The sequence below is a fragment of the Ascaphus truei genome, chromosome 9 (genome assembly GCF_040206685.1).
Source record: "Ascaphus truei isolate aAscTru1 chromosome 9, aAscTru1.hap1, whole genome shotgun sequence".
Taxonomy (NCBI): domain Eukaryota; kingdom Metazoa; phylum Chordata; class Amphibia; order Anura; family Ascaphidae; genus Ascaphus; species Ascaphus truei.
The window spans coordinates 8,614,997-8,628,807 of NC_134491.1; the positions used below are offsets into that span (position 1 = coordinate 8,614,997).

The 13,811-nt window shown below is 40.4% G+C and overlaps 1 protein-coding gene across 10 annotated transcripts in view; it reads right to left on the reverse strand.

Annotated features, from left to right (window-relative positions):
• The window catches only part of MIPOL1 (mirror-image polydactyly 1), a 434,635-nt gene that overhangs the window by 25,795 nt on the left and 395,029 nt on the right, over positions 1 to 13,811 (reverse strand). For 9 of the 10 annotated variants that reach the window (XM_075613311.1, XM_075613313.1, XM_075613312.1 and 6 more), the window contains one exon: positions 6,616 to 6,846. In XM_075613311.1, coding sequence (XP_075469426.1) covers positions 6,616 to 6,846 — 231 coding nt within the window. Of the gene's footprint in view, positions 1 to 6,611; positions 6,847 to 13,811 lie in introns of those variants that run through there. The other variant, XM_075613309.1, reaches the window with a different exon arrangement.

Genomic DNA, 13,811 nt, shown 5'->3' on the forward strand with positions numbered 1-13,811 from the left:
GACAAATTAAAAGCAGCACTCCAGATTTGTGCAAAAAAAACCCACACATTTTAGCCTCACCGCCTTGCAAATAAACATGTTACACTACATAATGGTTTCTCTACACTTTGAGCACTTCCATTTGGTTAGACTGTATAATAAAGTAGCCTTTCCAAATCTACAACAGTTAATTTTGTGCACCACCCACTGGCCTTAAACACCCAGGAAACAAAGAACCATCTAGTCACAGCATAGGGGGCTATGTATTAACGTAGAAAAAAGTCTCTCAGATATAGAGGATGGTTATGGAAAAAAGAATAGCGCACAACGAGCAAAATGCTTTGAGAAATTGAGCAGGATAAAAATTCCCCAATTTTGACCCAAAAGACCTAATAGAAATTATTCATTACTCTTTGGAGTAGGCGGGGGCACAAAAGGCAGTAATGGGGGTCAACAGCTGTTATTACTGGATGGATACAATAACGTTTATGAACTAAATAAGCGTTTGTGATTATGAAGTTGCTATAAGCGGTACTGCCTTTTTTTACAGCATGTTGCATGCTGGAATTTTTATATAGCTAATTATTTGTGCATATGTGATCTGTAATCTGCAACACAAACCACTACAAGTTCTTCCCAGGAAAATAAGCAAATATCCTCAGAGCACAGGGTTTTAATATTTATACTTGTTCTGGAGACGTGTAGGTTCATCACAAACATTACCTTTTAATGGGCCAACAAGGGAGCTCTTCATATATGGAATAGTGTGAACAGAGCATTAGACTCTAAACAGATTTTTTCATCATGGTTTCCACTAGTACACATACAATGTACCTGTGACGTATTTTAAAGATCTTTATACACCATAAAAATGTATTTAAAAGTCTCCTTTTATTCCATTAAAGGTACAGTATATAGCACCAAATTAAAGTAAAGACAGCATGTTAGCAAACATTCTATAACTATTTGACTAAAGTCTTAAAAAATAATGAGGATCCAGGGCAGGAAGGGAGCGGGATCGTCAGGAACACCCAGAAAAAAACATATAAATAATAATCATAGTGTAGTACTTAAAATAATGTGAATCGAAACTAAAAAAACTTGGCTCTTGTGAATAACCTACTTACAAAAAGTAGAATAAAAAACAGCAGGTGTGTTTAAAGATGAGTCTTTAGGCACCTCGGCTTGAGACCGCAGCATACAACAGTAATTACTGGTAGCAGGCTTGGTGATGTTTTCACAGAGGCTTCAGACTCCACAATCAGGCATAAGCATTCATACAGAGAAGGGAGGAAATCATAGTGTTTTACCAGGTAACACCAAACTTTATCAAGGAAAACGTGTAAGACATCCTAAACGTTTGTAAGGGAATCAGTGCATATTCCCTGGAAGGTTGAGAGTTTTTGTTCAGTTTCACAAAATTGTAATATAATTTATATTATTTAAGATCACTATCACTGTGTCATAGCGCCGTTCCGAATCACTGGGTTTCACATTAAAAAATAATCAGACATGTAATGTTTAAAAATGTATGTATTTTTAGTTTTTCCATTTACAAAAAGAGGACTTTGAATGGTGGGAAGGAGTAATTGTCAATGTTGTTTGCTCCACTTTATGTGATCAGATTTTATCATGCCCCCCTGTCTATGCAATTTGGTGAAAGGCATGATAAGAAAAAGCTATGGTAGAGAGAGAAGGGGAGAAAACTCTCTGTGAACCGCAGGTAACAATGTATTGACTAATATTTTGGCAATAAACTTATTATTTTTTTTTGTTTTCATTTTTGGGCAACTAATTGTACGATGTGCAATATAGCGCTGTTTTTTGTTCAAGTGGGAATGCACCTTTAATTGTATGAAAAATGATGATGAATACGTTCTTAATCCAGTTAAATACTGGATTATGATTTTAAATCTATCCTGATGGCCCAAAAAGTGACTGTGGTCAAATATGACTTTGGCAAAATGTGAGGCCTTACAGGGAATCCCTTCATTATTTGACCTTTTTTGCTTTCCTGATGCTCAACAAGACAAACAGACAAGAAGCACTAAGTGGACACAGTCTCCTTTCAGCCAGACATACTGTACTCAAGGGAGATTGATGGGAGAAGAATACTGAATAGAAGCTGCTGAGGGTTGAGCACAGCTTTTCCAGCTGAAAAGAGTTTTGTACTTTCCCTGTTTGCCACTGTCATCCTTACTCCTGTGCCTCAGATGGTCTGAATGGGTCATCTCCTCTCACACCACAGTGCTACATTCCCTGGGCTTTCTAAGGGCTTCCTCCACTGTTCTCTTCTCACGAAGACTAAGATGCAGCAGCATACTTATCACAGCTGTGTTAGGAAAGGGTAACCAAGTCTTAACCTTCCTCCCCCTCTTGATGTGTCTTTGCCAAGCTGTGGTCACTTCACACTCAGCTGACGTGTCTCCGAGGTCCTTTTCTTCTGTTCTGTACCTTAGACAGATGTTTGTCTGTTTGCACATCTTGAGCCTTAAGGCAGGGACACAGTGTAAAACACATAGCTACATTTTTGTGTACCTTGCTGTTATTGTGCGAGATTAATAGTGGGAAGGTTTTGTCTTGGCGCATTTTCTGGCCAGTGTAACTGTGTATAACCTATGGGAGCACACACTAATTTAAATGCTCTATGGTGGGTAGTTGTGTTATCTAAAGCTGAAGCCCTAGAAAAAGAAAGTAGGTCAATGTATAAGCAAAGCGATAGACTGAGAATGTGAATGCTTTCTTTATATACTGTAGCATACAAAGCTGGTGCTGTGGAAGATGCTTTAATGGCATGAGCTATATAACACTTACAGTACTATAATACCAGGGAGGAGAAAGCTTTGTCTGAAAGCACAAACCTTTCAGTGGTAGATGCAGGTTTGTTACTTACGTTAGTCAAATAATTTTATCTTACTAATTTATATAATTAGATTGTTCGCTCAATTGCGTATTTAATTGTGTCCATATTGTAGTATGTTTTCAGGGTTAAGGAGCACTCATGTTATAGTAGTACAGCCACACGTGCATACAGGATCAAGTAGCCAGGAAGGAAACTTATATGTAGTAAAGCAAGAAGAATCGAAGCACTCCAATGGTCTTTGGTGAAAAAAAAACTATGAAAAAAAAACTATGTATTAAAGCAAGATTGACATTTCGGTCCACTCTGGGATTTTTATCCAGAGTGATAAAGGTCCCAGAGTGATAAAGGTCCCAGAGTGATAAAGGTTCCAGAGTGATAAAGGTCCCAGAGTGATAAAGGTCCCAGAGTGATAAAGGTTCCAGAGTGATAAAGGTCCCAGAGTGATAAAGGCCCCAGAGTGATAAAGGTTCCAGAGTGATAAAGGTCCCAGAGTGATAAAGGTCCCAGAGTGATAAAGGTTCCAGAGTGATAAAGGTTCCAGAGTGATAAAGGTCCCAGAGTGATAAAGGCCCCAGAGTGATAAAGGTTCCAGAGTGATAAAGGTCCCAGAGTGATAAAGGTCCCAGAGTGATAAAGGTTCCAGAGTGATAAAGGTCCCAGAGTGATAAAGGCCCCAGAGTGATAAAGGTTCCAGAGTGATAAAGGCCCCAGAGTGATAAAGGTCCCAGAGTGATAAAGGTCCCAGAGTGATAAAGGTCCCAGAGTGATAAAGGTCCCAGAGTGATAAAGGCCCCAGAGTGATAAAGGTTCCAGAGTGATAAAGGTCCCAGAGTGATAAAGGTCCCAGAGTGATAAAGGTCCCAGAGTGATAAAGGTCCCAGAGTGATAAAGGTCCCAGGGTGATAAAGGTCCCAGAGTGATAAAGGTCCCAGAGTGATAAAGGTCCCAGAGTGATAAAGGTCCCAGAGTGATAAAGGTTCCAGTGTGATAAAGGTCCCAGAGTGATAAAGGTCCCAGAGTGATAAAGGTTCCAGAGTGATAAAGGTCCCAGAGTGATAAAGGTCCCAGAGTGATAAAGGCCCCAGAGTGATAAAGGTTCCAGAGTGATAAAGGCCCCAGAGTGATAAAGGTCCCAGAGTGATAAAGGCCCCAGAGTGATAAAGGTTCCAGAGTGATAAAGGTCCCAGAGTGATAAAGGTTCCAGAGTGATAAAGGTCCCAGAGTGATAAAGGCCCCAGAGTGATAAAGGTTCCAGCGTGATAAAGGTCCCAGAGTGATAAAGGTCCCAGAGTGATAAAGGTCACAGAGTGATAAAGGTCCCAGAGTGAAAAAGGTCCCAGAGTGATAAAGGTCCCAGAGTGATAAAGGTCCCAGAGTGATAAAGGTTCCAGAGTGATAAAGGTCCCAGAGTGATAAAGGTCCCAGAGTGATAAAGGTTCCAGAGTGATAAAGGTCCCAGAGTGATAAAGGCCCCAGAGTGATAAAGGTTCCAGAGTGATAAAGGCCCCAGAGTGATAAAGGTCCCAGAGTGATAAAGGTTCCAGAGTGATAAAGGTCCCAGAGTGATAAAGGCCCCAGAGTGATAAAGGTTCCAGAGTGATAAAGGTCCCAGAGTGATAAAGGTCCCAGAGTGATAAAGGTTCCAGAGTGATAAAGGTCCCAGAGTGATAAAGGCCCCAGAGTGATAAAGGTTCCAGAGTGATAAAGGCCCCAGAGTGATAAAGGTCCCAGAGTGATAAAGGTCCCAGAGTGATAAAGGTCCCAGAGTGATAAAGGTCCCAGAGTGATAAAGGCCCCAGAGTGATAAAGGTTCCAGAGTGATAAAGGTCCCAGAGTGATAAAGGTCCCAGAGTGATAAAGGTCCCAGAGTGATAAAGGTCCCAGAGTGATAAAGGTCCCAGAGTGATAAAGGTTCCAGTGTGATAAAGGTCCCAGAGTGATAAAGGTCCCAGAGTGATAAAGGTCCCAGAGTGATAAAGGTCCCAGAGTGATAAAGGTCCCAGAGTGATAAAGGTCCCAGAGTGATAAAGGTTCCAGAGTGATAAAGGCCCCAGAGTGATAAAGGTCCCAGAGTGATAAAGGCCCCAGAGTGATAAAGGTTCCAGAGTGATAAAGGTCCCAGAGTGATAAAGGTCCCAGAGTGATAAAGGTCCCAGAGTGATAAAGGTCCCAGAGTGATAAAGGCCCCAGAGTGATAAAGGTCCCAGAGTGATAAAGGCCCCAGAGTGATAAAGGTTCCAGAGTGATAAAGGTCCCAGAGTGATAAAGGTCCCAGAGTGATAAAGGCCCCAGAGTGATAAAGGTTCCAGAGTGATAAAGGTCCCAGAGTGATAAAGGTCCCAGAGTGATAAAGGTCACAGAGTGATAAAGGTCCCAGAGTGATAAAGGTCACAGAGTGATAAAGGTCCCAGAGTGATAAAGGTCACAGAGTGATAAAGGTTCCAGAGTGATAAAGGTCCCAGAGTGATAAAGGTCCCAGAGTGATAAAGGTTCCAGAGTGATAAAGGTTCCAGAGTGATAAAGGCCCCAGAGTGATAAAGGTCCCAGAGTGATAAAGGCCCCAGAGTGATAAAGGTTCCAGAGTGATAAAGGTCCCAGAGTGATAAAGGTTCCAGAGTGATAAAGGTCCCAGAGTGATAAAGGCCCCAGAGTGATAAAGGTCCCAGAGTGATAAAGGTCCCAGAGTGATAAAGGTTCCAGAGTGATAAAGGTCCCAGAGTGATAAAGGTCCCAGAGTGATAAAGGTCACAGAGTGATAAAGGTCCCAGAGTGATAAAGGTCACAGAGTGATAAAGGTCACAGAGTGATAAAGGTCACAGAGTGATAAAGGTCACAGAGTGATAAAGGTCCCAGAGTGATAAAGGTCACAGAGTGATAAAGGTCACAGAGTGATAAAGGTCACAGAGTGATAAAGGTCACAGAGTGGACCGAAATGTTGGTCCTGCTTGAATAAACACTTTTTTTCACCAAAGACCATTGTAGTGCCTGGATTCTTATTCCTTTACTACAAAGTGTAGTATGTACAGCATACACTGCCAAGATGATACCGTATACACATACATTCTTGTTGACTGATTTGGACTTTTCATGACTGAATCCTGGAAGGTCTGTAGTTTGCAAAAAATAAATAAAACTTAAAAAAAAAAAATTAGTATCTGCTTGTAAAACTGGGTCTATCACACACATGGCAAAGGTGTCTGTTTTACGTATTGTCCTCATTCTGTAACATTGACCCAACAATCGCTCTATGGCCCCTACAGTATTTAACATGCTGTGAAGTTTAAATTGATGTGGAAAAGCGGCTTTAAAGCACACTGAATAATGGTCTATGGGGGTTATTCACTAAACTATTATGGTGCCGATCGATTGAAGTCAATGGGAGTTTCCATGTGGTAGTGCCCCGATGGGAACTATTGCAATTTAATTAATAGCTCCCTATGTCTTCTGCTCCATCACTTCTGAAACAGTCCACAGCATCGTACTAAACTGAGTCAAAAGCATAAAAAGAATGGTCTCTAAATGAGTGGTTTCTTTCAGCCTTTACACCCAAATCAGGGCACAAACCTGGGACAGGTTTGCTAAATTTGGGATAGTTGACAATTACAAAACAAGGAACATAGGCCTTCAATATAAGAGACACCACTTCTATCGTCAGAGTTCTTGACACGGAAAGCACAATAGCTTTAAAATTAGAAATGATGTGACCATATTTCTAGTGTCAAAGGACTCAACATCACCCCCAAACCCTCTCACCATTCGCTCAGCAGACTTACTTGTGCACCCTCTCCTCAGCCTCGTGTTGGCAAGCAGTTGCCCTCTTTAGTGTGTCTTGCATCTCAGCACTCTGGCCGTGTGCTTGTTGTAGCTGGAGGCACAGCTCTTGGTTCTGTCGTTGGGTAATGCCAAGAAGCTCCTCTCTGTTCTTCAGAGCTCCTTCATAGATGGTTACGGCCCTGGAGAACTGCTCCTTCAGATTTACCTCCTGGGACAAAGACTGGTGCAAGCTGCAGAAACAGGATTCCTAGTATGTCAGACGTCATCCAGGTTTCACAATATTATACACACAAAAAAAGGAACACATAGGACCTAGCACAAAGCTCCATGATCACTACAACCACACAATAGCAACACTTAGCCAAGTAAATTGTGTTTTACTCTAACACGTCTCCGACAGTACAGCAGCAGAAGATAAATAGTATTGTGTATATTTAACATACATCAAACAAACTGGTGGTTTCACTATACAAATATGTTTGATAACTTTTTCACAGAAAAAATAAATACACTCAATGAACATCCTTCCAGCATTGGTGGTAAAAGTTAATACTGTAAGTAATGGAAAATATGTAGTATTCTAGGGCAAAGTGGTCCATATTTGTTGTTAATTCAATTTAATTGGATAGCCTAGATCAGAAATGCGCAAACTTTCCCCCCCCCCCACCGCCCCCTTGCTTGCGCCCCGATTCCTGCTTGGCTCCGGCGTCAAATGATGCCGCATGGTCATGTGACGCCACGTTGCCATGGCAATGCGATGTCACGTGAACCCGTAGTCTTATTTGACGGGGGGTTGTCATGATGACATGTCGCTGGAAGCCAAGGGAAGTTACAGAGACCTAGTGCGGTCCCCCGGCATTTAATGCCTGAGGGAAGAACGCGAGGCCTGTGTAACCACCGCCCACCCCCAGAAAATCTTGCGCCCCCAGTTTGCGCACACCTAGCCTAGATCACCAGCCACAAGGTATAATGGAGTTAGGCTGAAGTAGTGCTACAGTGAAAATAAAATAAGGACATAAGAGAATACTAGGCCATTGAAAATGTAGACATTTCGTGCTTAATCTGCTATTAGAAGTTACCCAATTAGAACTCATTGCAACACAGTTCAGTGTCCACGTCTGCAGGTTTAATAATAAACCTGTTGCCCTTTTTCATCCCAGACTCTTCTCTTTGGTTGTGGTTCACGTGACACTTACTGGGGGAGGCGGGGTAGATAGCATGGTACAGATAGTCCTGCACATTTGTTTGGGATTCATGTGATTTTCATGCATTTTTAGGCCACGGGCAGTGCAGAAATTGCTACAATGTAGAATTTACAACTACAGTACATTGAATCTATTCCCCTAAAAACGCAAGCCCAATTCAATATAGAGAGAACTGGGTTAAAGCAGCAACACATGAATAAATAAATCAGTTCTGTAGTTTAAGACAATAGTGACTGTTTTTTCGTGTGTTTGTTTTTATTCAACTCTTAATGCCATTTTTAATGAGTTTTAAAGCATCCTTTGATTTCTATAGCAGGTTTTAACCCACTTCCCAAGCAGTGCAAGATATTTGCAACACTTTCCTCTTTGGGGTCATTTCTTGCAAATGTTCCCAGCAGTTTGAGCTGTAAACTGTAACAATAGATAATGTTACCTTAGTGATATAAGAATACATTGTAGCTGCTGCATTACACTGATTGAAGGATTGCTTGAAACTGAAAGGTGGCCATTATGTTAGGCACACAATCAGGATTTTGACAGATTTACAGTATAACAGGAGCACCAAACGATTGCTAGCTTAGGTAAGAATGCAGAATTATACATTGTCACATGTTTTACATATAAAAATAATAAGAATTTTTACAAAGTTGGAAAGTAGTTTTGCTGCTTTTAAGCACTATTATATTTTGATCCGTTATTAACTATTTTAACCAACTTCAGAATATATTGCAGAATGCAGTCAAAGAGATGAATGGCCATATTTTGTAAGTAGTGTTCTGCCATACGGCACCTTCTGGCACCATTCAAGTCATTGGGCTGGAAGGTATCTTATGGAAGAACGCTGATTAGAAAATATAGGCCAAAGTCCCACAAGTGATAGCAATTTGGTGGACTGCTTCTATCTTGAAGCTGAAACCATTTACACACTTACATTAAGATGTCTGAAATTGTAAATACTTATTTATTTTATTTAAAAAAATGTTTTACCAGGAAATAATAGTTATGATGACAATAGATGGTTACATTAAATGAACAGGATTATACATTATATTTAAATACATTTCATGAACAGTTAAAGGTAATATATTATAGGCGTATGGAACAGTTAAAGACAAGATTAAAATGTGCGACAGCTGAAGTCTTAAAAGAACTTAGACTGGTGGCGGCTGTGAGAGTCTCAGGTAGATTGTTCCAGTTGTGAAGTGTCCGGTAAGAGATGGTGGAGCGGCCGGATTCTCTGTTGAACCTAGGGACCGTGTGGACAGTCTTTTGGAGTCAGATCTCAAACTGGAGTCAAATACTAATCTTGCCTATTATTGTCTCCCCAGAATGAAACCCAACCCATACGTGAAAATAAGGAGTGCATTTCAATGCACCTTTTACAGGAAAAATATATCTAATTAAATATAATGTGGTAAAAGTAAATAAGCCCTTTATGAAAATGACCTCCAGTGCGGTGCCTACAAAACAGTTCTAACTAATGTTAGCTTTTGAAGTACTTGCTGTACTGCGTGTGACACCGCAGTATGCATTTCCTTACAGTATTACCGTACTAGTCCCAGAACTGTAGACATCTATTTTTTAATTAAAAGGTTGCAAAATGTAGCCCTTGAGCTTTACATTGGTCATTTTCCACACACTGCTGAATGCTGCCACTTAATCCTGCCCCAGTTTATTGATGCACATTATGTTGCCTTTAGTGTAACTGACATTTTTTAATACGGATTAAAGAAAAAAGGACAAATTAAATACAAATAGAAAAACAGATAAAACCGCAGAAACAATTTTCTGGGGGAAAAAAAAACATTATTAACCCCCTTGCTGCCAGGTGGTACTGTGTTATATTACTTTTTCCATTTGTTTAGTTTACTTATTCCCCACTGCACCTGTGGTATTAAAGCAGCCCCCCAAATCCTCTCCCCCCACCCCAAAAAAAATGGCATCCTAACATTTTTTTTTAAGTCTTATTTTTTCCCATCTGTTTATTATTCCACTGGCATCAGATGTTACCGTGGCATGTTCTGTTGTGTTAATGAGTGTAAATGGCAGTGACCATTTTAACCTTCCATGGAGACCGAAATATTCAGTAATTACACTATTGAAAAAGGGTGGGACTACTAAAAACAGCCGCAAAAGGGATTTACAATGGTGCAAAAGAAAGTAGATTGTTGCTTTAAGACCAAGTGTAGACAAAATTCTTCATACATGAAATGGTGCTACTATTGTCCTTACCCAAAATAGGCACACTGACCCCCAGCTTCATCAAGCTCTTGGTTTAACGCATCCAAACAGTGGCTAACAACCTCTGCTTTGAATGGGAGTTAACAACTGTAATGGAGTTTGATGAATCTAGGTGTGAGTGGTGTATCAAGGTGTATGTAAAAGCTGTAACTGTCAAGCAATAAGGATCCGAATTTGAATTATACGCTAGGAATTCTTTGCAATCCAGTGGAATAATGCTGACTAGCACTCCATATAACGTTTCAGTCCTACATGGGACCAGTGTGAGTTATTGCCATTGACATGCTTACTGAGCTCAAACGAGATTATTGGTGCCTTGAAACAAACAAAACAAATATCTCCCAATCATTTTGAGTGTATTCCGACAACCTCTCTAAACATGGCGATCTGACGTTTTCGGGTGTGTTTTACTGTCCCGGTTTCCCTTATCTCTTCCCTGTCATTGCCCCTTTCCTAACTGATGCTAGGACAGACTGGATGTCCATAAATCTGATTACCTTATCACTGTGGTGGAGCAAACAACACTGACAAACGCCCTTTCTCCAGTTTAAAGTCCCAGTTCAATTTTCTGACTTAAAAATACTTATTCGTGCTTGAGCACCTTCTTTTGCATTATTAATCTGATCACCTCCATTAGTTTGCTCTGGTCCTATGCAGATGTGCAGCTTTAAGGTAATCAAATAGGACCACGTGTCGGAATCCTACCAAATGAGACATAGGAGTTTCTGAACGATACCGTGGATCTCAAACACTAATTATATATAGTCTGATGACTTCAATTGAGATTTTCGTCTGAAAACAGCCCAGCTGCTGAATCGGACTACATAGAATAAGGCTCAAAGGCTACGCTGAGGTGTATAAGGTTACTGATTCCGTTATTGCCAATGAGACCACTTTCCAGTGAGTGACAATCCCATATAGAATTTTATAGGGTCCTCTGAATGGGGAAGTGTTTGCCCACCAAATGTTTTCTTTATCTGTATCCTAGCTGCACAAGCACTTGCTTAACAGACAGTGATACCACACAAAAGGGAGCAGCCAGTGGATATCAGCCAATACCCTGACCCCCCAAGTTTAAATTTAAAAAAAAAAATATTTAATGGTGTCAGATTTGGGTAACAAATGCATCAATCACACAGACGTGGCCCCTTAAACATGCCACTTGGTCCTAGGAAGGATTGCAACTTAATCAAGTTTGGTAACAGGTCCAACCCAACTTTAAAAGTATGCATTGTGCTTTCTGCATCTAGAGATTAGGAAAGATTGCCACAGATGTATTATTTTTAAACAGCATTTCCTTCAATTTTACTTCCTTTTAGTTTATCAAAGTTGCTTGAACTAGAAATCAAGTCAGATAAACATTGACTGGTCTGGTTTGTTTATCCGCTTGGAAATCTTAACAGCAGCCATTATATTCTCTGCAAGAGCTGGAACCAAATATAAAGGTCAGGCATAAACCGCTATATGGAACGAGAAAAGCCTAGTGCTACATCTAACGTGACATATTATATAGTGTAAATACCTATCTGTATATGTATATGTTCTCATACTAAAGGGTCATTTAGCTCAATTATTTGGCCAAAGTATTTTAAGCCGACAGCCACTTCACGTTATGGCCCATCTGTAGGTGGATTTGGGTTCTGAGCTTACAGGGGCTGTATGTTTAGAAAAAGATATATGAAATCTTTTTTTGTTCTACAAAGGTTTTCTATTTTCTTATAGGCTTCCGTTTTCTAGTGCTTCTTCGGAATGGAAAAGGACCCTCCTAAAACTGAAGTGACCTAACTGGTATGGATCATGGATCAATGTAAGGAGTTTGGTGGATTGGCGTAAAAAAAAAAAAAAAAAAATATATATATATATATATATATATATATATATATATATATATATATATATATATATATATACACACATTTTACGTCATTTTTAATATTTTTAAGTTGCTATAGCAAACAAACACCATTGGTAGTTTTCCGATCTTTATCTATTATCTCTCATGATAAATAGGTTTGTGAAGTCTTGTTTCTACTGGCAAACCGTCAACCGCCACCTTTTTTACTTGTTCTTTTCCAATGTAAATGCCTTGATTGGCTAAACAGCTAAACATGGGGGGAAATAATCAACCGACTAATAATTTACTATACTGGCGCTGATAAAAAAATAAAAACATACTTATTTTTGTATAGAGCACAAATGAGGTAAAATTCTATTTTTTAACAGATCCAATCTTACTAGGGAAGCAAACGACACTGATAAGGTGTTTGTTTTTACAATGAACTGACAATGTTGAGGGGCAGAGACACATACCATAAACTATTTCTTCAGAATTAACCTCTGGAGTCCCAGACAGAAGTAAGGGCAGGAAGAGAGCTACGTACACTGGCATCTTATTTGTAACAACCTATCCTTTTATTTGAAGTTTTCTAATAATACAAATGTTTTTGTAGTGAATTGATGGTAAGGAAAGACTTTGTTCATTAGGAATGTGTTAGAGAAGTTGCTAAAGCCCCTGCACTAAGTATGTATATTTTTTTATTTATATAGCACCCACAGTGTACACAGCAACTTACAATGACAACACAGTGCAGGGAATTAAAATACAATAAGCGCAACAAAGTCATACAATAGGAAAGGGAATCCCTGCCCCGCAGAGCTTACAATCAAAATGGTACTGACTGGGGGACAATAGCCACGGGTCCAGGATATTAGGATGCTTAATTTAAGAGGTGGGGTTTTCAGGTTTGTCTTGAAGGTGGTGGGAGAGGGTGCTTGGCGTATACTGAGTGTGAGGGAGGTCTACCGATAAGGTGCAGGGAGGGGAAAGGGTTTAAGGGAGAGAGAGCACTATGTGTGATGGTATGTGCAAAACAGTGTAATCCAGGGGTTCTCAACTCCAGTCCTGAAGAACCCCCAACAGGTCAGGTTTTCAGGATATCCCTGCTTCAGCACAAGTGACTCAATCAGTGGCTCAGTCTTTGAGCCACATGTGCTGAAGCAGGGATATCCTGAAGACCTGACATGTTGGGTGGTCTTGAGGACTGGAGTTGAGAACCCCTGGTGTAATCAGTTGACCTCTTCTCGGCAAAGAGATGTCACTGTGTTCTTTAAGGGCACCTATTCTATTGGTCAGTGCGATCTGAGCTATGCAAATCAGGAACGACATGGTAGCACCGTCTGCCTGTACCTTGGCTTTAGCTGCCTTCCTGGGGTATTTACCTCCACAAACGGAGGAAGTTTGACCTGAGCCCTGGAATGAAACATGCCGTTTACCCATCATCATGAAATGTCAGCAGCAGCAGCTGCGTCCAGCACCGGGGAGAGATTAATATGCACGCGAGAAGTACAGCACACAATATTAGAAAGTAATATTCCTGCAGAATGTCACTGAATACATTACTGCCTGTAATTGCTGGGAGCACAGAGTGTAATAACCCTGCTTCTTGTTGCTTCACAGAAAAATTGTGGAGAGGAGAGGGGGTTTGGGATGGTTTATTTAAAGGGGTTGTCCATTTCTTTTTCTATAACAAGCTACCTTTACTTTTTCATCCTGATAACCCACATTATAGTGAAATTTCAACTTAAACTAGCCAAGTGCCTTGTTGCAATTACAGTACAGCAAGGGCCATTTGTTAATGAACTAAGATTAACCAACAACCAGGCCTGTAAAACATTGTATTGTTGACTCTCGTATCTCAAGGGTTGTTTGGAATAGACCATCAAAGGCTTGGTTGGATTCAACAGAACAA